Source organism: Stigmatopora nigra, chromosome 23, assembly GCF_051989575.1.
Source record: "Stigmatopora nigra isolate UIUO_SnigA chromosome 23, RoL_Snig_1.1, whole genome shotgun sequence".
Classification (NCBI taxonomy): Eukaryota; Metazoa; Chordata; class Actinopteri; order Syngnathiformes; family Syngnathidae; genus Stigmatopora; species Stigmatopora nigra.
This window is the reverse complement of record NC_135530.1, coordinates 1,554,263-1,577,455: the sequence shown is the minus strand read 5'-3', so window position 1 is coordinate 1,577,455 and position 23,193 is coordinate 1,554,263. Positions and strand designations below refer to the sequence as shown.

Sequence of the window (23,193 nt, the reverse complement as noted above, 5' to 3'; positions counted from 1 at the left end):
CCTATCCTCCTCACCCACAGCAGCCCAACCCAACTTGATTCAACATTGTCACACCTATGTCTGTACTCTATAAGTTAAAAAATGTAAACTAACAAAGCCAGTTCTATATATATTTTTGGACCTATTTCAAAAGTGGGCTATCAAAGCACATACTTTTAACCATTTTGACTCATTTAAGAGCACCTTTTTTGAATGATATTTCACCCATTTCATTAATCACAGCTATGTATGATGACAATGAAGGCATTTTATTTGATATAAAGGCATAACATCCCATGATGCTCGATTTTCACTTCAAACTATTCCACAAAATGTAAGTTTTCCTTAAGATGAATCTTTCCTCAATACTAGTGTGCCACAAATGCAATCAGTGGATTGCCATCAGCTGCTTCTCTTGACCAACCCCCACTGGTTCAAGTTTGTCAGTCAGCTCGGTCGGTACCGGTTAGATAGCTTGAGCGAAAACCTACCCCCTCCTCCCCAACCCCCGTGGCTTCTACAAACCCTTTGCCAACCCCAGAGCTAAATGGTGATCATCATAATCCATCCCAAAAAATTCCAAATAAAAAAGCTCTACTACCATATTCTCTTTGTACCAGTATAGCAATATTAAACTATTATCCCTGATTTAATCCCACCCAGAAAAAAAATATCATGGCATATTTTAGCATAAATAGTTATTATATACATACATATACACATGGCGACACGGGCGGACTGGTTGGATTGTGTCTGTGTTGCTGTTCAGGAGGAAAGAATGAATTAATGAACGAAAATATGGATGCATTTAGAGTGACCTCTAACAAAAATAAACAATCGCCTCCATCAAGGACCTTTTTCAATTGAACTTGAACCTGACAGATCTCCAATCCATATATATTGCAGACATATGGTAAATAAATGGTCAGGGAAAATGTATGATGACAGAGAAATATTTGGAAAAAAAAAGCCTTAATATACAGTGTGCTTGTTTTCTGGAAGTTTCCACTGTTTGTAAATCCAGCTGGCAGTTTTAGAAAGCGATAATGATAACATATTTTAGCTCCTGAATGCCACACATTAGTCATAATGGTTGGGCTCGAGTCATTTTCGTTTCCTAAAAATCAAAAAGTCAATATAGTACATATTGACTTTTTGATTTTTATGAATAGAAAATGACTAGAGTCCAACCATTATGACTAATGTGTGGCATCCAGGAGCTAAAATGTTATATAATTATGCTTGCTAAAACTGTCATTATTACATGATTACATTACATATAAATATGTGTGTGTAATGGTAATAATGCATATATATGTGTACTAATAGATTATTTATAAACTTCTGTATTCCGTTTTATGGGTTTGAGATACGTACACATCTCTTTGGTAGCTATATAAAAAGCTCGGGTCTATCTTTCGGTGCCAATATAATTCCGCTTTTCAAAATAAATCCTTCAATGATTCAATAATTATTCGTACCGCTTTATTTTGCAGGGGTTGCAAGGATGCTAGAACCTATAACGACGGCCAACTAACTATGCTTGCCAGTCAATCGCAGGGCACGGAGAAAAGTAAACACTGATTAACTTCTATTAACTTCAGCTGGTGGGCCATATGCACACTGTATCTCAGACCTGTTGGACGCCAGTCAGGTATAAGAGTAGTTATAACAATAATTTTAATGTCTTGCGAGTTAGTTAATTATTATAATGAACAAGTATGCGTTTATTTTTATGTCTTACGAGTTGCTTACTTGTTATAGTAAACAAGTGTGCCTTTATTTTAAGATGAAAATCGCCATGGAGAGCTCCGCTAAGCAAGCATTGGTTAAGGTTAAACCTCAAGCTTAAATTTTAAGGTTATTTTTTTAAATTATGAGTTGTGAAAGTATTCATAAAAACCGAGTGGTGTTCCTAACGCGGTGTTTATAGTTACGGGATTCCAACTGTCTTTTTTTTATGGAAATATTATTCTAATGAGCAATTCGCATAAGGCTAGCGCTAGCTGCGAGTGGCTAATCGCTACGGAAGCCGCGAGTGGCTAATCCCTACACTAGCAGGGAGTCCAATAGTGTTTCTTACTGTAGCTATACTTTGTGGATGCTAAATGAGCGTTAGTTAAGCTAATGTTCTTACTCCTATGATTTTGTTTGTAAAAATATGGCAGACTTAACTCTGTTTATGTGGCTTTTCAGGTATGGACGGACAGGTAAGTAGGTATGGACGGACAGGTAAGTAGGTATGGACGGACAGGTAAGTAGGTATGGACACTCGCGTGGAATTTTGGACACTTTTCTCCCCAGTGGAGTTTTGGACACTTTTGGACACTCACGTGGAATTTTGGACACTTTTGGACACTCACGTGGATTTTGGACACTTTTCTCCCCAGTGGAGTTTTGGACACTTTTGGACACTCACGTGGAATTTTGGACACTCACGTGGAATTTTGGACACTTTTGGACACTCACGTGGATTTTTGGACACTCACGTGGATTTTGGACACTTTTCTCCCCAGTGGAGTTTTGGACACTTTTGGACACTCACGTGGAATTTTGGACACTTTTGGACACTCACGTGGATTTTGGACACTTTTCTCCCCAGTGGAGTTTTGGACACTTTTGGACACTCACGTGGAATTTTGGACAATTTTGGACACTCACGTGGAATTTTGGACACTTTTGGACATTCACGTGGATTTTTGGACACTTTTGGACACTCACGTGGATTTTTGGACACTTTTGGACACTCACGTGGAATTTTGGACACTTTTGGACACTCACGTGGATTTTTGGACACTTTTGGACACTCACGTGGAATTTTGGACACTTTTGGACACTCACGTGGATTTTGGACACTTTTCTCCCCAGTGGAGTTTTGGACACTTTTGGACACTCACGTGGAATTTTGGACACTCACGTGGATTTTGGACACTTTTGGACACTCACGTGGATTTTTGGACACTCACGTGGATTTTGGACACTTTTCTCCCCAGTGGAGTTTTGGACACTTTTGGACACTCACGTGGAATTTTGGACACTTTTGGACACTCACGTGGATTTTTGGACACTTTTGGACACTCACGTGGATTTTTGGACACTCACGTGGATTTTTGGACACTTTTGGACACTCACGTGGAATTTTGGACACTTTTGGACACTCACGTGGATTTTGGACACTTTTCTCCCCAGTGGAGTTTTGGACACTTTTGGACACTCACGTGGATTTTTGGACACTTTTGGACACTCACGTGGATTTTTGGACACTTTTGGACACTCACGTGGAATTTTGGACACTTTTGGACACTCACGTGGATTTTGGACACTTTTCTCCCCAGTGGAGTTTTGGACACTTTTGGACACTCACGTGGATTTTTGGACACTTTTGGACACTCACGTGGATTTTTGGACACTTTTGGACACTCACGTGGATTTTGGACACTTTTCTCCCCAGTGGAGTTTTGGACACTTTTGGACACTCACGTGGATTTTTGGACACTCACGTGGATTTTTGGACACTTTTGGACACTCACGTGGATTTTTGGACACTTTTGGACACTCACGTGGATTTTTGGACACTTTTGGACACTCACGTGGAATTTTGGACACTTTTGGACACTCACGTGGAATTTTGGACACTTTTGTCCCCAGTGGAGTTTTGGACACTTTTGGACACTCACGTGGACTTTTGGACACTCACGTGGATTTTTGGACACTTTTGGACACTCACGTGGAATTTTGGACACTTTTGGACACTCACGTGGAATTTTGGACACTTTTGGACACTCACGTGGAATTTTGGACACTTTTGGACACTCACGTGGAATTTTGGACACTCACGTGAAATTTTGGACACTTTTGGACACTCACGTGGAATTTTGGACACTTTTCTCCTCCGTCGTTTTAGGTATGGACAAACGGGTAAGTATGTATGGACAAACAGGTAAGTAGGTATGGACATCATGGACGCCCGACATGGATGGACGCGCAAGGCAGTGGAGTTTTGGACACTCACGTGGACTTTTTGGACACTCACGTGGAATTTTGGACACTTTTGGACACTCACGTGGAATTTTGGACACTTTTGGACACCCACGTGGATTTTTGGACACTTTTGGACACTCACGTGGATTTTTGGACACTTTTGGACACTCACGTGGAATTTTGGACACTTTTGGACAATCACGTGGACTTTTTGGACACTCACGTGGAATTTTGGACACTCACGTGGAATTTTGGACACTTTTGGACACTCACGTGGATTTTTGGACACTTTTGGACAATCACGTGGATTTTTGGACACTTTTGGACACTCACATGGATTTTTGGACACTTTTGGACACTCACGTGAAATTTTGGACACTTTTCTCCCCAGTGGAGTTTTGGACACTTTTGGACACTCACGTGGATTTTTGGACACTTTTGGACACTCACGTGGAATTTTGGACACTTTTGGACACTCACGTGGAATTTTGGACACTTTTCTCCCCAGTGGAGTTTTGGACACTTTTGGACACTCACGTGGATTTTTGGACACTTTTGGACACTCACGTGGAATTTTGGACACTTTTGTCCCCAGTGGAGTTTTGGACACTTTTGGACACTCACGTGGACTTTTGGACACTCACGTGGAATTTTGGACACTTTTGGACACTCACGTGGAATTTTGGACACTTTTGGACACTCACGTGGAATTTTGGACACTTTTGGACACTCACGTGGAATTTTGGACACTTTTCTCCCCAGTGGAATTTTGGACACTTTTGGACACTCACGTGGATTTTTGGACACTTTTGGACACTCACGTGGAATTTTGGACACTTTTGGACACTCACGTGGAATTTTGGACACTTTTGGACACTCACGTGGAATTTTGGACACTTTTCTCCCCAGTGGAGTTTTGGACACTTTTGGACACTCACGTGGAATTTTGGACACTTTTGGACACTCACGTGGAATTTTGGACACTTTTCTCCCCAGTGGAGTATTGGACACTTTTGGACACTCACGTGGAATTTTGGACACTTTTGGACACTCACGTGGAATTTTGGACACTTTTCTCCCCAGTGGAGTTTTGGACACTTTTGGACACTCACGTGGATTTTTGGACACTTTTGGACACTCACGTGGAATTTTGGACACTTTTGTCCCCAGTGGAGTTTTGGACACTTTTGGACACTCACGTGGACTTTTGGACACTCACGTGGAATTTTGGACACTTTTGGACACTCACGTGGAATTTTGGACACTTTTGGACACTCACGTGGATTTTGGACACTTTTCTCCCCAGTGGAGTTTTGGACACTTTTGGACACTCACGTGGAATTTTGGACACTCACGTGGAATTTTGGACACTTTTGGACACTCACGTGGAATTTTGGACACTTTTCTCCCCAGTGGAGTTTTGGACACTTTTGGACACTCACGTGGAATTTTGGACACTTTTGGACACTCACGTGGAATTTTGGACACTTTTGGACACTCACGTGGAATTTTGGACACTTGTCTCCCCAGTGGAGTTTTGGACACTTTTGGACACTCACGTGGAATTTTGGACACTTTTGGACACTCACGTGGAATTTTGGACACTTTTCTCCCCAGTGGAGTTTTGGACACCTACGTGGACTTTTGGACATTCACGTGGACTATTGGACACTTCTCCATGGTGGAGTATTGGACACCTCCCTAGTGGAGTTTTGGACACCTCCCTAGTGGAGTTTTGGACACTTACGTGAACTTTTGGACATTCACGTGGACTATTGGACACTTCTCCATGGTGGAGTATTGGACACCTCCCTAGTGGAGTTTTGGACACCTCCCTAGTGGAGTTTTGGACACTTACGTGAACTTTTGGACATTCACGTGGACTATTGGACACTTCTCCCTAGTGGAGTTTTGGACACCTCCCTAGTGGAGTTTTGGACACCTCCCTAGTGGAGTTTTGGACACTTACGTGAACTTTTGGACATTCACGTGGACTATTGGACACTTCTCCCTAGTGGAGTATTGGACACCTCCCTAGTGGAGTATTGGACACCTCCCTAGTGGAGTATTGGACACTTTTCCTCGTCGTTTTAGGCATCGACGGACAGGTAGGTACGAACAGGTAGGCAAGGTCGGTATGGATGGACGGCTTGGACGGACGCATGGACGGACGGCCTGGACGGACGGCCTGGACGGACGGCCTGGACGGGCGGCATGCACGGACGGCATGGACGGACGGCATGGACGGACGGCATGGACGGACGGCATGGACGGACGGCATGGACGGACGGCATGGACGGACGGCATGGACGGACGGCATGGACGGACGGCATGGACGGACGGCATGGACGGGCGGCATGGATGTACAGCTCGGAAAGTTGGATGGACACCAGGGACAGATGGCCGAGATGGACGGCTCAGACAGTCGGATGGATACCAGGGACAGACGGCCGGGATGGACGGCAGGGTCGGACAGAGGGATCAAGGTGAGTGCAAAATTTAGCACGTGGCTAAAAAATTGAATACATTTTTTTGGAAAACATTCAAAGACTTAACTTTTTTACTTCTGGACTTTTGGGCATGGATGGACGGCATGGATGGACAGCAGGCAAGGACACCAGGGACAGACAGCAGGGACAGACAGAGGGATGAAGGTGAGTGCAAAATTCAGCACATTTTGCTAAAAAAAATCTGAATTAATTTATTGAAAAATTTTAAAAGACTTAACTTTTTCTTTCCTCCGGACTTTTGGCATGGATGGACGGCACAGATGGACGGCGTGGACGGACGGCAGGCAGGGACAGACGGCAGGGTTGGACAGAGGCATCAAGGTGAGTGCAAAATTCAGCACACTTTGCTTAAAAAAAATTCATCTATTTATTAGAAATCTTTCAAAGACTTACCATTTTGTCTTCTTCCATGGACTTTTGGGCATGAATGGACGGCATGGACGAACAGCAGTTGGGGACAGACGGCATGGACAGACAGAGGGAACAAGGTGAGTACAAAATTCAGGACACTTTGCTAAAAAAATACGATTTTTTTTGGACATTTTTCAAAGACTTAACATTGTTTCTTCTTTCATGGACTTTTGGGCATGGATGGACGGTATGGATGTCCATGGACTTTTGGGCATGGATGGACGGCAGGCGGGGACAGGCGGCATGGACAGACAGAGGGATCAAGGTGAGTGCAAAATTCAGCACATTTTGCTTAAAAAATCAGATTTTCTTGGAACATTTTTCAAAGACTTACCATTATTTCTTCTTCCATGGACTTTTTGGCATGGATGGACGGCATGGACACACGGCAGGATCAAGGTGAGCGCAAAATTCAGCACACTTTGCTAAAAAATCTTAATGAATTGTTCTGGAACATTTTCAAAGACTTAACATTTTTTTTCTTCCATGGACTTTTTGGCATGGATGGACGGCAGGGACACACGGCAGGATGAAGGTGAGTGCAAAATTCTGCACATTTTGCTAAAAAATCTGATTTTTTTGGAACATTTTCAAAGATTTAACATTTGTTTTCTTCCATGGACTTTTTGGCATGGATGGACGGCTGGCAGGGACAGACGGCAGGATCAAGGTGAGTGCAGAATTCAGCACATTTTGCTAAAAAAAACAGATTTTTTTGGAACATTTTCAAAGATTTAACATGTTTTTTCCTACCATGGACTTTTCGGCATGGATGGACGGCTGGCAGGGACAGACGGCAGGATCAAAGTGAGTGCAAAATTCAGCACATTTTGCTAAAAAAAACAGATTTTTTTTTGGAACATTTTCAAAGATTTAACATTTTTTTCCTACCTTGGACTTTTTGGCATGGATGGACGGCATGGATGGACGGCTGGCAGGGACAGACGGCAGGATCAAAGTGAGTGCAAAATTCAGCACATTTTGCTTAAAAAACAGATTTTTTTGGAACATTTTCAAAGATTTAACATTTTTTTCCTACCTTGGACTTTTTGGCATGGATGGACGGCTGGCAGGGACAGACGGCAGGATCAAAGTGAGTGCAAAATTCAGCACATTTTGCTAAAAAAACAGATTTTTTTGGAACATTTTCAAAGATTTAACATTTTTTTTTTACCTTGGACTTTTTGGCATGGATGGACGGCATGGATGGACGGCTGGCAGGGACAGACGGCAGGATCAAAGTGAGTGCAAAATTCAGCACATTTTGCTAAAAAAAAACAGATTTTTTTTGGAACATTTTCAAAGATTTAACATTTTTTTTCCTACCATGGACTTTTCGGGATGGATGGACGGCATGGACAGAGACAACTGGAGTAAGTCGGCCTCGCCCGCCGGCCCGTGGCGTCGTCCAATCGCAAGCAGAGATCATTCCACCTGTGTTTCCTCTCTTTCAGTGTCTTGAGGCCCTGTCGATGGTGTTATTGACTGGCGGCCATGTTACGGCAGGCACTGGCACAAGTGATGCGATGTATCCATCACAGCAAATGGCCGACGAAACTGAAATTTGGGAATACGTTACTGTGTATGATGACAATTAGGCTTTTAATGATTGGATGAGGATGATGACAATCAAGCCTGTGTCTGAACAGTTCAACAAACCCTCAGTTTCTGTTGCTGTGCGCCATTTCCTCTGGATTTTGAGGGAATTTAGTCCATCCCTAAAAGGAAAAAAAGATAGGGTTGTTAGTAAAAATACAAATGTGGATCAGAAGACATCTCAACAAGACGCGGAGGAAGACATGCTATACAGGGAAGTTCCGCTCCCCCCTTAGCAATAGCATTTGACTATCGCAAGTTATGAAAATTTGATATTAAATATGATTTTGTTGTTCTTTTTTCAGACCAGACATGCAACGCAGGTGAATTTCGAGTCCACATCAAGACGACGGATTTCCACCAACTATTTGAATTTGAATAATAAAAGGGGGGATCTTGGGGGTTTGTTCTGACATTACTATAAACCTTTTGTTAAAAAGATGATAGTATAGTAAAGTAAGGCATTTATCTTAAAAATAAAACATAGTATATTAAAGTAAAACTATATTCCTTAAAATACAATATAATATATTAAAGTAAATCTTTTTCTTAAAAATACAACATAGTATTTTAAAGTAAAACTTTATTCTTAAAGGTATGACATAGTATATTAAAATAAAGTTTTATTCTTAAAAATACGACATAGTATATTAAAGTAAAACTATATTCCTTAAAATACAATATAATATATTAAAGTAAATCTTTTTCTTAAAAATACAACATAGTATATTAAAGTAAAACTTTATTCTTAAACGTATGACATAGTATATTAAAATAAAGTTTTATTCTTAAAAATACGACATAGTATATTAAAGTAAAACTTTATTCCTTAAAATACAATATAATATATTAAAGTAAATCTTTTTATTAAAAATACAACATAGTATATTAAAGTAAAACTTTATTCTTAAAGGTATGACATAGTATTATAAAATAAAGTTTTATCTCTTAAAAATAAAACAGTATATTAAAGTAAAACTATATTCCTTAAAATACGATATAATATATTAAAGTAAATATTTTTCTTAAAAATACAACATAGTATAATTAAGTAAAACTTTATTCTTAAAGGTATGACATAGAATATTAAAACAAAGTTTTATTCTTAAAACTACGACATAGTATATTAAGGTAAAACTATATTCCTTAAAATACAATATAATATATTAAAGTAAATCTTTTTCTTAAAAATACAACATAGTATATTAAAGTAAGACTTTATTCTTAAAAGTGACATAGTATATTAAAATAAAGTTTTATTCTTAAAAATAAAACAGTATATTAAAGTAAAAGTATATTCCTTAAAATACTATATAATATATTAAAGTAGATCTTTTTCTTAAAAACACAACATAGTATATTAAAGTAAGACTGTATTCTTAAAGGTATGACATAGTATATTAAAATAATGTTTTATTCTTTAAAATACGACATAGTATATTAAGGTAAAACTATATTCCTTAAAATACAATATAATATATTAAAGTAAATATTTTTCTTAAAAATACAACATAGTATATTAAAGTAAGACTTTATTCTTAAAAGTGACATAGTATATTAAAATAAAGTTTTATTCTTAAAAATAAAACAGTATTATAAAGTAAAACTATATTCCTTAAAATACAATATAATATATTAAAGTAAATCTTTTTCTTAAAAATACAACATAGTATATTAAAGACTTTATTCTTAAAAGTATGACATAGTATATTAAAATAAAGTTTTATTCTTTAAAATACGACATAGTATATTAAAGTAAAACTATATTCCTTAAAATACAATATAATATATTAAAGTAAATCTTTTTCTTAAAAATACAACATAGTAAATTAAAGTAAGACTTTATTCTTAAAAGTGACATAGTATATTAAAATAAAGTTTTATTCTTTAAAATATGACATAGTATATTAAAGTAAATCTTTTTCTTAAAAATACAACATAGTATATTCAAATAAAACTTTATTCTTAAAGTTATGACATAGTATATTAAAATAAAGTTTTATTCTTAAAAATAAAACAGTATATTAAAGTAAAACTATATTCCTTAAAATGACTACTCCAAATTAGATATAAATAGAAAAACAACAACCCAGATACTTGCAAATATAGGAAAAAGGCCTAATTTTCAGGGCAGACGCATTGTCATTTGCACATTTAATGTTCGTAAATGTCTCACGCAACATAATAAATGAATTTATCAGTTATATGTTGAGTTGTTTGTATTTTTGTTTGACTATATTTCTCTGGGTCTTCTTTTAGTTAAGAAATATGCTCATATAAGAATTATAAATTGGATTGGAATGGATAACTTTATTCGTCCCGTATTCGGGAAATTACATTGTGGCAGTAGCAAGAGGGTGATTAGACAGAACTGCAAAGCAAAAGCACAAAGTACAAAGCAAATCAAAGTAAATGGAATCATCAAATCATTAAAGCATAAAAGCAGCAAAAACACAAAACGAACAAGAGTGGACAGAGCTACCGTGGCCGCCGGCTGCTGCTTAAACAGCGCCATTTGGGTTGCGGTAACTGAATCGGACTCAAAAAGACCTTGCAATGTTGGACAAAAACTGGAAACCCACAGAACAGCAAAGCAAAAACACAAAGTACAAAGCAAATCAAAGTAAATGGAAACATCAAATCATTAAAACATAAAAGCAGCAAAACACAAAACGAACAAGAGAGGACAGAGTTACCGTGGCCGCCGGCTGCCGCTTAAACAGCCTCATTTTGGTTGCTGAAACTGAATCGGACTCAAAAAATCACTTAAAAATATTCAAGTGTAAATATATTTTCAACTCAAAATAAATGGGGTTTAAACGCAACTTGTGCTTTACAAATCGAATCTTCCTCAGAAACTACGTTACCCACAAAGCACTGCGACAACAACACAACCACGTGCTCTTTTCACCCAATGACGAACGAGCTGGAATCAGGATGTTTTTTTTTCCCCTCCCGAAATGTACGTGTCCTTTACTTTAATATACTATGTTATATTTTTAAGAAAAAGATTTATTTTAATATATTATATTGTATTTTAAGGAATATAGTTTTACGTATTTTAAAGAATAAAACTTTATTGTAATATACTATGTCATACCTTTAAGAATAGTTTTATTTGAATATACTATGTTGTATTTTTAAGAAAAAGATCTACTTTAATATATTATGTAATATTTTAAGGAGTATAGTTTTACTTCAATATACTGTTTTATTTTTAAGAATAAAACTTTATTTTAATATACTATGTCATACCTTTAAGAATAAAGTTTTATTTGAATATACTATGTTGTATTTTTAAGAAATAGTTTTACTTTAATATACTATGTCGTATTTTAAAGAATAAAACTTTATTTTAATATATTATGTCATACTTTTAAGAATAAAGTCTTACTTTAATATACTATGTTGTATTTTTAAGAAAAAGATTTACTTTAATATATTATATTGTATTTTAAGGAATAGTTTTACTTTAATATACTGTTTTATTTTTAAGAATAAAACTTTATTTTAATATACTATGTCACTTTTAAGAATAAAGTCTTACTTTAATATACTGTTGTATTTTTAAGAAAAAGATTTACTTTAATATATTATATTGTATTTTAAGGAATATAGTTTTACCTTAATATACTATGTCGTAGTTTTAAGAATAAAACTTTGTTTTAATATTCTATGTCATACCTTTAAGAATAAAGTTTTACTTTATTATACTATGTTGTATTTTTAAGAAAAATATTTACTTTAATATATTATATCGTATTTTAAGGAATATAGTTTGACTTTAATATACTGTTTAATTTTTAAGAAATAAAACTTTATTTTAATATAATATGTCATACCTTTAAGAATAAAGTCTTACTTTAATATACTATGTTGTATTTTTAAGAAAAAGATTTACTTTAATATATTATATTGTATTTTAAGGAATATAGTTTTACTTTAATATACTCTGTCATATTTTTAAGAATCAAACTTTATTTTAATATACTATGTCATACCTTTAAGAATGAAGTTTTACTTTAATATACTATGTTGTATTTTTAAGAAAAAGATTTACTTTGATATATTATATTGTATTTTAATGAATATAGTTTTACTTTAATATACTATGTCGTATTTATAAGAAAATTGCCTTACTTTACTATACTATCATCTTTTGAACAAAAGGTTTATAGTAATGTCAGAACAAACCCCCAAGATCCCCCCTTTTATTATTCAAATTCAAATAGTTGGTGGAAATCCGTCGTCTTGATGTGGACTCGAAATTCACCTGCGTTGCATGTCTGGTCTGAAAAAAGAACAACAAAATCATATTTAATATCAAATTTTCATAACTTGCGATGGTCAAATGCTATTGCTAAGGGGGGAGCGGAACTTCCCTGTATGGCGTGTCTTCCTCCGCGTCTTGTTGATATGTCTTCTGATTCACAATTGTATTTTTCCTAACAACCCTATCTTTTTTTCCTTTTAGGGATGGGATCAATTCCCTCAAAATCCAGAGGCAAATGGCGCAAAGCAACAGAAACTGAGGGTTTGTTGAACTGTTCAGACACAGGCTTGATTGTCATCATCCTCATCCAATCATTAAAAGCCTAATTGTCATCATACACAGTAACGTATTCCCAAATTTCAGTTTTGTCGGCCATTTGCTGTGATGGATACATCGCATCACTTGTGCCAGTGCCTGCCGTAACATGGCCGTCAGTCAATAACACCATCGACAGGGCCTCAAGACACTGAAAGAGAGGAAACACAGGTGGAATGATCTCTGCTTGCGATTGGACGACGCCACGGGCCGGCGGGCGAGGCCGACTTACTCCAGTTGTCTCTGTCCATGCCGTCCATCCATCCCGAAAAGTCCATGGTAGGAAAAAAAATGTTAAATCTTTGAAAATGTTCCAAAAAAAATCTGTTTTTTTTTAGCAAAATGTGCTGAATTTTGCACTCACTTTGATCCTGCCGTCTGTCCCTGCCAGCCGTCCATCCATGCCGTCCATCCATGCCAAAAAGTCCAAAGTAGGAAAAAAATGTTAAATCTTTGAAAATGTTCCAAAAAAATCTGTTTTTTAAGCAAAATGTGCTGAATTTTGCACTCACTTTGATCCTGCCGTCTGTCCCTGCCAGCCGTCCATCCATGCCGTCCATCCATGCCAAAAAGTCCAAGGTAGGAAAAAAATGTTAAATCTTTGAAAATGTTCCAAAAAAAAATCAGTTTTTTTTAGCAAAATGTGCTGAATTTTGCACTCACCTTCATCCTGCCGTGTGTCCCTGCCGTCCATCCATGCCAAAAAGTCCATGGAAGAAAAAAAATGTTAAATCTTTGAAAATGTTCCAAAAAATTCTGTTTTTTTTAGCAAAATGTGCTGAATTCTGCACTCACCTTGATCCTGCCGTGTGTCCCTGCCAGCCGTCCATCCATGCCAAAAAGTCCATGGAAGAAAACAAATGTTAAATCTTTGAAAATGTTCCAAAAAAATCAGATTTTTTAGCAAAATGTGCAGAATTTTGCACTCACCTTCATCCTGCCATGTGTCCCTGCCGTCCATCCATGCCAAAAAGTCCATGGAAGAAAAAAATGTTAAGTCTTTGAAAATGTTCCAAAAAAATTCATTAAGATTTTTTAGCAAATTGTGCTAAATTTTGCGCTCACCTTGATCCTGCCGTGTGTCCCTGCCAGCCGTCCATCCATGCCAAAACGTCCATGGAAGAAGAAATAATGGTAAGTCTTTGAAAAATGTTCCAAGAAAATCTGATTTTTTAAGCAAAATGTGCTGAATTTTGCACTCACCTTGATCCCTCTGTCTGTCCATGCCGCCTGTCCCCGCCTGCCGTCCATCCATGCCCAAAAGTCCATGGACATCCATAACGTCCATCCATGCCCAAAAGTCCATGGAAGAAGAAACAATGTTAAGTCTTTGAAAAATGTCCAAAAAATTCGGATTTTTTTTAGCAAAGTGTCCTGAATTTTGCACTCACCTTGTTCCCTCTGTCTGTCCATGCCGTCTGTCCCCAACTGCCGTTCGTCCATGCCGTCCATTCATGCCCAAAAGTCCATGGAAGAAGACAAAATGGTAAGTCTTTGAAAGATTTCTAATAAATAGATGATTTTTTTTTTAAGCAAAGTGTGCTGAATTTTGCACTCACCTTGATGCCTCTGTCCAACCCTGCCGTCTGTCCCTGCCTGCCGTCCGTCCACGCCGTCCATCTGTGCCGTCCATCCATGCCCAAAAGTCCGGAGGAAAGAAAAAGTTAAGTCTTTTAAAATTTTTCAATAAATTAATTCAGATTTTTTTGAGCAAAATGTGCTGAATTTTGCACTCACCTTCATCCCTCTGTCTGTCCCTGCTGTCTGTCCCTGGTGTCCTTGCCTGCTGTCCATCCATGTCGTCCATCCATGCCCAAAAGTCCAGAAGTAAAAAAGTTAAGTCTTTGAAAATGTTCAAATAATATTTTTAGCAAAGTGTGCAGAAATTTGCAATCACCTTGATCCTTCTGTCCATCCCTGCCGTCCGTCTCTGCCGTCCCAGCCATCTGTCCATGCCCAAAAGTCCACGGGGGGGGGAAAAAAAAGTTAAGTCTTTGAACGTTTTCCAAAAAAATGTATTCAATTTTTAGCCACGTGCTAAATTTTGCACTCACCTTGATCCCTCTGTCCGACCCTGCCGTCCATCCCGGCCGTCTGTCCCTGGTGTCCATCCGACTGTCTGAGCCGTCCATCTCGGCCGTCTGTCCCTGGTGTCCATCCAACTTTCCGAGCTGTACATCCATGCCGCCCGTCCATGCCGCCCGTCCATGCCGCCCGTCCATGCCGCCCGTCCATGCCGTCCGTCCATGCCGCCCGTCCATTCCGTCCGTCCATGCCGCCCGTCCATGCCGCCCGTCCAGGCCGTCCGTCCAGGCCGTCCGTCCAGGCCGTCCGTCCATGCGTCCGTCCAAGCCGTCCGTCCATGCGTCCGTCCAAGCCGTCCATCCATACCGACCTTGCCTACCTGTTCGTACCTACCTGTCCAACGATGCCTAAAACGACGAGGAAAAGTGTCCAATACTCCACTAGGGAGGTGTCCAATACTCCACTAGGGAGAAGTGTCCAATAGTCCACGTGAATGTCCAAAAGTTCACGTAAGTGTCCAAAACTCCACTAGGGAGGTGTCCAATACTCCACTAGGGAGAAGTGTCCAATAGTCCACGTGAATGTCCAAAAGTTCACGTAAGTGTCCAAAACTCCACTAGGGAGAAGTGTCCAATAGTCCACGTGAATGTCCAAAAGTTCACGTAAGTGTCCAAAACTCCACTAGGGAGAAGTGTCCAATAGTCCACGTGAATGTCCAAAAGTTCACGTAAGTGTCCAAAACTCCACTAGGGAGGTGTCCAATACTCCACTAGGGAGAAGTGTCCAATAGTCCACGTGAATGTCCAAAAGTTCACGTAAGTGTCCAAAACTCCACTGGGGAGAAAAGTGTCCAAAATTCCACGTGAGTGTCCAAAAGTGTCCAAAATTCCACGTGAGTGTCCAAAAGTGTCCAAAACTCCACTGGGGAGAAAAGTGTCCAAAACTCCACTGGGGAGAAAAGTGTCCAAAATTCCACGTGAGTGTCCAAAAGTGTCCAAAAATCCACGTGAGTGTCCAAAAGTGTCCAAAACTCCACTGGGGAGAAAAGTGTCCAAAATTCCACGTGAGTGTCCAAAAGTGTCCAAAAATCCACGTGAGTGTCCAAAAGTGTCCAAAACTCCACTGGGGAGAAAAGTGTCCAAAATTCCACGTGAGTGTCCAAAAGTGTCCAAAACTCCACTGGGGAGAAAAGTGTCCAAAATTCCACGTGAGTGTCCAAAAGTGTCCAAAATTCCACGTGAGTGTCCAAAAGTGTCCAAAACTCCACTGGGGAGAAAAGTGTCCAAAATTCCACGTGAGTGTCCAAAAGTGTCCAAAATTCCACGTGAGTGTCCAAAAGTGTCCAAAAATCCACGTGAGTGTCCAAAAGTGTCCAAAACTCCACTGGGGAGAAAAGTGTCCAAAATCCACGTGAGTGTCCAAAATCCACGTGAGTGTCCAAAAGTGTCCAAAAATTCACGTGTGTCCAAAAGTGTCCAAAAATCCACGTGAGTGTCCAAAAGTGTCCAAAATTCCACGTGAGTGTCCAAAAGTGTCCAAAATTCCACGTGAGTGTCCAAAAGTGTCCAAAATTCCACGTGAGTGTCCAAAAGTGTCCAAAACTCCACTGGGGAGAAAAGTGTCCAAAATTCCACGTGAGTGTCCAAAAGTGTCCAAAATTCCACGTGAGTGTCCAAAAGTGTCCAAAACTCCACTGGGGAGAAAAGTGTCCAAAATTCCACGTGAGTGTCCAAAAGTGTCCAAAATTCCACGTGAGTGTCCAAAAGTGTCCAAAAATCCACGTGAGTGTCCAAAAGTGTCCAAAACTCCACTGGGGAGAAAAGTGTCCAAAATTCCACGTGAGTGTACAAAAGTGTCCAAAATTCCACGTGAGTGTCCAAAAGTGTCCAAAACTCCACTGGGGAGAAAAGTGTCCAAAATTCCACGTGAGTGTCCAAAAGTGTCCAAAAATCCACGTGAGTGTCCAAAAATCCACGTGATTGTCCAAAAGTGTCCAAAAATCCACGTGAGTGTCCAAAAGTGTCCAAAATTCCACGTGAGTGTCCAAAATTCCACGTGAGTGTCCAAAAAGTCCACGTGATTGTCCAAAAGTGTCCAAAATTCCACGTGAGTGTCCAAAAGTGTCCAAAAATCCACGTGAGTGTCCAAAAGTGTCCAAAAATCCACGTGGGTGTCCAAAAGTGTCCAAAATTCCACGTGAGTGTCCAAAAGTGTCCAAAATTCCACGTGAGTGTCCAAAAAGTCCACGTGAGTGTCCAAAACTCCACTGCCTTGCGCGTCCATCCATGTCGGGCGTCCATGATGTCCATACCTACTTACCTGTTTGTCCATACATACTTACCCGTTTGTCCATACCTAAAACGACGGAGGAGAAAAGTGTCCAAAATTCCACGTGAGTGTCCAAAAGTGTCCAAAATTTCACGTGAGTGTCCAAAATTCCACGTGAGTGTCCAAAAGTGTCCAAAATTCCACGTGAGTGTCCAAAAGTGTCCAAAATTCCACGTGAGTGTCCAAAAGTGTCCAAAAATCCACGTGAGTGTCCAAAAGTCCACGTGAGTGTCCAAAAGTGTCCAAAATTCCACGTGAGTGTCCAAAAGTGTCCAAAAATCCACGTGAGTGTCCAAAAGTCCACGTGAGTGTCCAAAAGTGTCCAAAACTCCACTGGGGACAAAAGTGTCCAAAATTCCACGTGAGTGTCCAAAAGTGTCCAAAATTCCACGTGAGTGTCCAAAAGTGTCCAAAATTCCACGTGAGTGTCCAAAAGTGTCCAAAAATCCACGTGAGTGTCCAAAAATCCACGTGAGTGTCCAAAAGTGTCCAAAAATCCACGTGAGTGTCCAAAAGTGTCCAAAAATCCACGTGAGTGTCCAAAAGTGTCCAAAATTCCACGTGAGTGTCCAAAAGTGTCCAAAAATCCACGTGAGTGTCCAAAAGTGTCCAAAACTCCACTGGGGAGAAAAGTGTCCAAAATCCACGTGAGTGTCCAAAAGTGTCCAAAAATTCACGTGAGTGTCCAAAAGTGTCCAAAAATCCACGTGAGTGTCCAAAAGTGTCCAAAAATCCACGTGAGTGTCCAAAAGTGTCCAAAAATCCACGTGAGTGTCCAAAAGTGTCCAAAACTCCACTGGGGAGAAAAGTGTCCAAAATCCACGTGAGTGTCCAAAAGTGTCCAAAATTCCACGTGAGTGTCCAAAAGTGTCCAAAAATCCACGTGAGTGTCCAAAAGTGTCCAAAAATCCACGTGAGTGTCCAAAAGTGTCCAAAACTCCACTGGGGAGAAAAGTGTCCAAAATCCACGTGAGTGTCCAAAAGTGTCCAAAAATCCACGTGAGTGTCCAAAAATCCACGTGAGTGTCCAAAAGTGTCCAAAAATCCACGTGAGTGTCCAAAAGTGTCCAAAATTCCACGTGAGTGTCCAAAAGTGTCCAAAACTCCACTGGGGAGAAAAGTGTCCAAAATCCACGTGAGTGTCCAAAAATCCACGTGAGTGTCCAAAAGTGTCCAAAATCCACGTGAGTGTCCAAAATTCCACGTGAGTGTCCAAAAGTGTCCAAAATTCCACGTGAGTGTCCAAAAGTGTCCAAAACTCCACTGGGGAGAAAAGTGTCCAAAATCCACGTGAGTGTCCAAAAGTGTCCAAAATTCCACGTGAGTGTCCAAAAGTGTCCAAAAATCCACGTGAGTGTCCAAAAGTGTCCAAAATTCCACGTGAGTGTCCAAAAGTGTCCAAAAATCCACGTGAGTGTCCAAAAGTGTCCAAAAATCCACGTGAGTGTCCAAAAGTGTCCAAAATTCCACGTGAGTGTCCAAAATTGTCCAAAATTCCACGTGAGTGTCCAAAAGTGTCCAAAACTCCACTGGGGAGAAAAGTGTCCAAAATCCACGTGAGTGTCCAAAAGTGTCCAAAATTCCACGTGAGTGTCCAAAAGTGTCCAAAACTCCACTGGGGAGAAAAGTGTCCAAAATCCACGTGAGTGTCCAAAAATCCACGTGAGTGTCCAAAAGTGTCCAAAATTCCACGTGAGTGTCCAAAATTCCACGTGAGTGTCCAAAAGTGTCCAAAACTCCACTGGGGAGAAAAGTGTCCAAAATCCACGTGAGTGTCCAAAAGTGTCCAAAATTCCACGTGAGTGTCCAAAAGTGTCCAAAACTCCACTGGGGAGAAAAGTGTCCAAAATTCCACGCGAGTGTCCATACCTACTTACCTGTCCGTCCATACCTACTTACCTGTCCGTCCATACCTACTTACCTGTCCGTCCATACCTACTTACCTGTCCGTCCATACCTGAAAAGCCACATAAACAGAGTTAAGTCTGCCATATTTTTACAAACAAAATCATAGGAGTAAGAACATTAGCTTAACTAACGCTCATTTAGCATCCACAAAGTATAGCTACAGTAAGAAACACTATTGGACTCCCTGCTAGTGTAGGGATTAGCCACTCGCGGCTTCCGTAGCGATTAGCCACTCGCAGCTAGCGCTAGCCTTATGCGAATTGCTCATTAGAATAATATTTCCATAAAAAAAAGACAGTTGGAATCCCGTAACTATAAACACCGCGTTAGGAACACCACTCGGTTTTTATGAATACTTTCACAACTCATAATTTAAAAAAAATAACCTTAAAATTTAAGCTTGAGGTTTAACCTTAACCAATGCTTGCTTAGCGGAGCTCTCCATGGCGATTTTCAGCTTAAAATAAAGGCACACTTGTTTACTATAACAAGTAAGCAACTCGTAAGACATAAAAATAAACGCATACTTGTTCATTATAATAATTAACTAACTCGCAAGACATTAAAATTATTGTTATAACTACTCTTATACCTGACTGGCGTCCAACAGGTCTGAGATACAGTGTGCATATGGCCCACCAGCTGAAGTTAATAGAAGTTAATCAGTGTTTACTTTTCTCCGTGCCCTGCGATTGACTGGCAAGCATAGTTAGTTGGCCGTCGTTATAGGTTCTAGCATCCTTGCAACCCCTGCAAAATAAAGCGGTACGAATAATTATTGAACCATTGAAGGATTTATTTTGAAAAGCGGAATTATATTGGCACCGTAAAATAGACCCGAGCTTTTTATATAGCAACCAAAGAGATGTGTACGTATCTTTAACCAATAAAACGGAATACAGAAGTTTATAAATAATCTATTAGTACACATATATATGCATTATTACCATTACACACACATATTTATATGTAATGTAATCATGTAATAATGACAGTTTTAGCAAGCATATTTATATTACATTTTAGCTCCTGGATGCCACACATTAGTCATAATGGTTGGACTCTAGTCATTTTCTATTCATAAAAATCAAAAAGTCAATATGTACTATATTGACTTTTTGATTTTTAGGAAACGAAAATGACTCGAGCCCAACCATTATGACTAATGTGTGGCATTCAGGAGATAAAATATGTTATCATTATCGCTTTCTAAAACTGCCAGCTGGATTTACAAACAGTGGAAACTTCCAGAAAACAAGCACACTGTATATTAAGGCTTTTTTTTCCAAATATTTCTGTGTCATCATACATTTTCCCTGACCATTTATTTACCATATGTCTGCAATATATATGGATTGGAGATCTGTCAGGTTCAAATTCAATTGAAAATGGTCCTTGATGGAGGCGATTGTTTATTTTTGTTAGAGGTCACTCTAAATGCATCCATATTTTCGTTTATTAATTCATTTTTTCCTCCTGAACAGCAACACAGACACAATCCAACCAGTCCGCCCGTGTTGCCATGTGTATATGTATGTATATAATAACTATTTATGCTAAAATATGCCATGATATTTTTTTTCCGGGTGGGATTAAATCAGGGATAATAGTTTAATATTGCTATACTGGTACAAAGAGAATATGGTAGTAGAGCTTTTTTATTTGGAATTTTTTGGGATGGATTATGATGATCACCATTTAGCTCTGGGGTTGGCAAAAGGGTTTGTAGAAGCCACGGGGGTTGGGGAGGAGGGGGGAGGTTTTCGCTCAAGCTATCTGACCGGTACCGACCGAGCTGACTGACAAACTTGAACCAGTGGGGGTTGGGCTGCCAGAAGCACCTGATTGCAATCCACTAATTGCATTTGTGTCACACTAGTATTGCAGGAAAGATTCCTCTTCATGAAAGCCTATACATAGTTTGAAATGAATGCCTATTTTTAAGGGATGCTATGCCTATATAACAAATCAAAAGCCTTTATTGTCATCATACATAGCTGCGATTAATAAAATAGGTGAAATATCATTTCTTAAAAGGTGCTCTCAAATGAGTCAAAATGGTCAAAAGTATGTGCTTTGATAGCCCACTTTTGAAATAGGTCCAAAAAAATATATAGAACTGGCTTTGTTAGTTTACATTTTTTAACTTATAGAGTACAGACATAGGTGACAATGTTGAATCAAGTTGGGTTGGGCTGCTGTGGGTGAGGAGGATAGAAAAGGACAGGGGAGGGGAGGGAGAGCTTTTTGCTCAAGCTATCTGACCGGTACCGACCGAGCTGACTGACAAACTTGAACCAGTGGGGGTTGATCAAGAGAAGCAGCTGATGGCAATCCACAAATTGCACTTGTGTCACACTAGTATTGAGGAAAGTTTTCCTCTTCAGGAAAACTTACATTTTGTGGAATAGTTGGAAGTGAAAGCTCAGTATTATGGGATGTTATGCCTTTATATCAAATCTAATGCCTTTATTGTCATCATACACAACTGTTTATAATGAAATGGGTGAAATATCATTAAAAAGGTGCTCTTAAATGAGTCAAAATGGTTAAACAATGGTCTACACTCTACACTGTGATGGCCCACTTTTGAAATAAGGTAAAAAAGAAAGATTGAACTGGCTTTGTTAGTTTACTTTTTGCGACCCATACAGTACAGACAGACATAGGTGACATAGGTGACAATGTTGAATCAAGTTGGGTTGGGCTGCTGTGGATGAGGAGGATAGGAGAGGAGAGAGGAGGGGAGGGGAGGGGGAGCTTTTCGTTCAAGCTATCTGACCGGTACCGACCGAGCTGACTGACAAACTTGAACCAGCGGGGGTTGGGCAAGAGAAGCACCTGATGGCAATGCACTGATTGCACTTGCAGGACACTTAGTATTGCAGAAAGATTCCTCTTCATGAAAGCCTACATAGTTTGAAATGAAAGCCTAGTTTTATAGAATGCTACACCTTTATATCAAATGAAACACCTTTATGTTCATCATACACAGCTGTGTGTAACAAAATAGGTGAAATATCATTCAAAAAAGGTGCTCTTAAATGAGTCAAAATGGTTAAAAGTCTGCACTTTGATAGCCCACTTTTGAAATAGGTCCGAAAAAAAGTATTGAACTGGCTTTGTTAGTTTACATATTGTAATCCCCACAGTCAAGACAGACATAGGTGACATTGGTGACAATGTTGAATCAAGTGGGGTTGGGCCGCTGTGGGTGGGGAGGATGGGAGAGGGGAGGGGAGGCGAGGGAGAGTCTTTTCGCTCAAGCTATCTGACCGGTACCGACCGAGCTGACTTACAAACTTGAACCAGCGGGGGTTGGGCAAGAGAAGCAGCTGATGGCAATGCACTGATTGCACTTGCAGGACACTTAGTATCGCTCTTTATGAAAACCTGCATTTTGTGGAATAGCTTGAAATTAAAGACTATTTTTCAGGGATGCTATGCCTTTATTTTTTGAATGAAAAGCCTCTATTGTCATCCCATGCAGCTGTGTATAATGAAATATGTGAAAAATATATTTTTTTAAAAAGGTGCTCTTAAATGAGTCAAAATGGTCAAAAGCCTGCACTTTGATGGTCCACTTTCAAAATAGGTCTAAAAAAAGTCTTGAACTTTCTTTGACAGTTTACTACACCAGGCAGGATAATACATAGTTGAATGGAGGGAGGTTGGGCCAGTGAGGGTGGGAGGAGGGGAGGGTGGGGGCAGCTTTTGGTTTTGCCCCAACTATCCAGAAGAGACCGACCGACTGACCGAGCTGACAAACTTGAACCATTGGGGGTTGGGCAAGAGAAGCAGCTGATGGCAATCCACTAATTGCACGCGTAGGACATTAGTATTGCAGAAAGATTCCTCTTCATGAAA

The 23,193-nt window shown here is 39.4% G+C and overlaps 2 protein-coding genes and 2 long non-coding RNA genes across 8 annotated transcripts; 2 read left to right on the top strand and 2 right to left on the bottom strand.

Moving 5' to 3' along the window:
- The first annotated feature begins 1,508 nt into the window (after nt 1–1,508).
- Nucleotides 1,509–8,152, top strand: LOC144181581 (uncharacterized). The gene is made up of 11 exons (XM_077710158.1): nt 1,509–1,633; nt 2,176–6,446; nt 6,566–6,614; nt 6,731–6,791; nt 6,922–6,958; nt 7,110–7,146; nt 7,532–7,551; nt 7,669–7,689; nt 7,787–7,839; nt 7,955–7,974; nt 8,103–8,152. The coding sequence occupies exons 2-11, from the start codon at nt 6,102–6,104 to the stop codon at nt 8,150–8,152; spliced, it is 693 nt and encodes a 230-aa protein (XP_077566284.1). The 5' UTR covers nt 1,509–1,633; nt 2,176–6,101.
- An 11-nt stretch (nt 8,153–8,163) lies between these two features.
- Nucleotides 8,164–8,634, top strand: LOC144181491 (uncharacterized). The gene is made up of 2 exons (XR_013324685.1): nt 8,164–8,254; nt 8,336–8,634. It is a non-coding gene; the product is annotated as an uncharacterized LOC144181491 (long non-coding RNA).
- Nucleotides 8,635–14,455: 5,821 nt separating this feature from the next.
- Nucleotides 14,456–16,492, bottom strand: LOC144181338 (uncharacterized). 3 transcript variants are annotated; one of them, XR_013324658.1, is made up of 5 exons: nt 15,120–16,492; nt 14,963–15,011; nt 14,803–14,848; nt 14,625–14,685; nt 14,456–14,493 (listed from the first exon to the last, which is right to left on the bottom strand). It is a non-coding gene; the product is annotated as an uncharacterized LOC144181338 (long non-coding RNA). The 3 variants fall into 3 exon arrangements; XR_013324657.1 differs by lacking the exon at nt 14,963–15,011 and having other exon boundaries at nt 14,803–14,851; XR_013324656.1 differs by lacking the exon at nt 14,963–15,011.
- A 71-nt stretch (nt 16,493–16,563) lies between these two features.
- LOC144181566 (uncharacterized) lies at nt 16,564–20,043 on the bottom strand. 3 transcript variants are annotated; one of them, XM_077710130.1, is made up of 2 exons: nt 19,919–20,043; nt 16,564–19,375 (listed from the first exon to the last, which is right to left on the bottom strand). In XM_077710130.1, exon 2 carries the CDS (start codon nt 19,305–19,307, stop codon nt 17,406–17,408), a length of 1,902 nt encoding a protein of 633 aa, XP_077566256.1. In that variant the 5' UTR covers nt 19,308–19,375; nt 19,919–20,043; the 3' UTR covers nt 16,564–17,405. The 3 variants fall into 3 exon arrangements, with proteins under 3 accessions (XP_077566256.1, XP_077566257.1, XP_077566258.1); XM_077710131.1 differs by having other exon boundaries at nt 16,564–19,353; nt 19,919–20,024; XM_077710132.1 differs by lacking the exon at nt 19,919–20,043 and adding an exon at nt 19,739–19,769.
- Nucleotides 20,044–23,193: the final 3,150 nt, after the last annotated feature.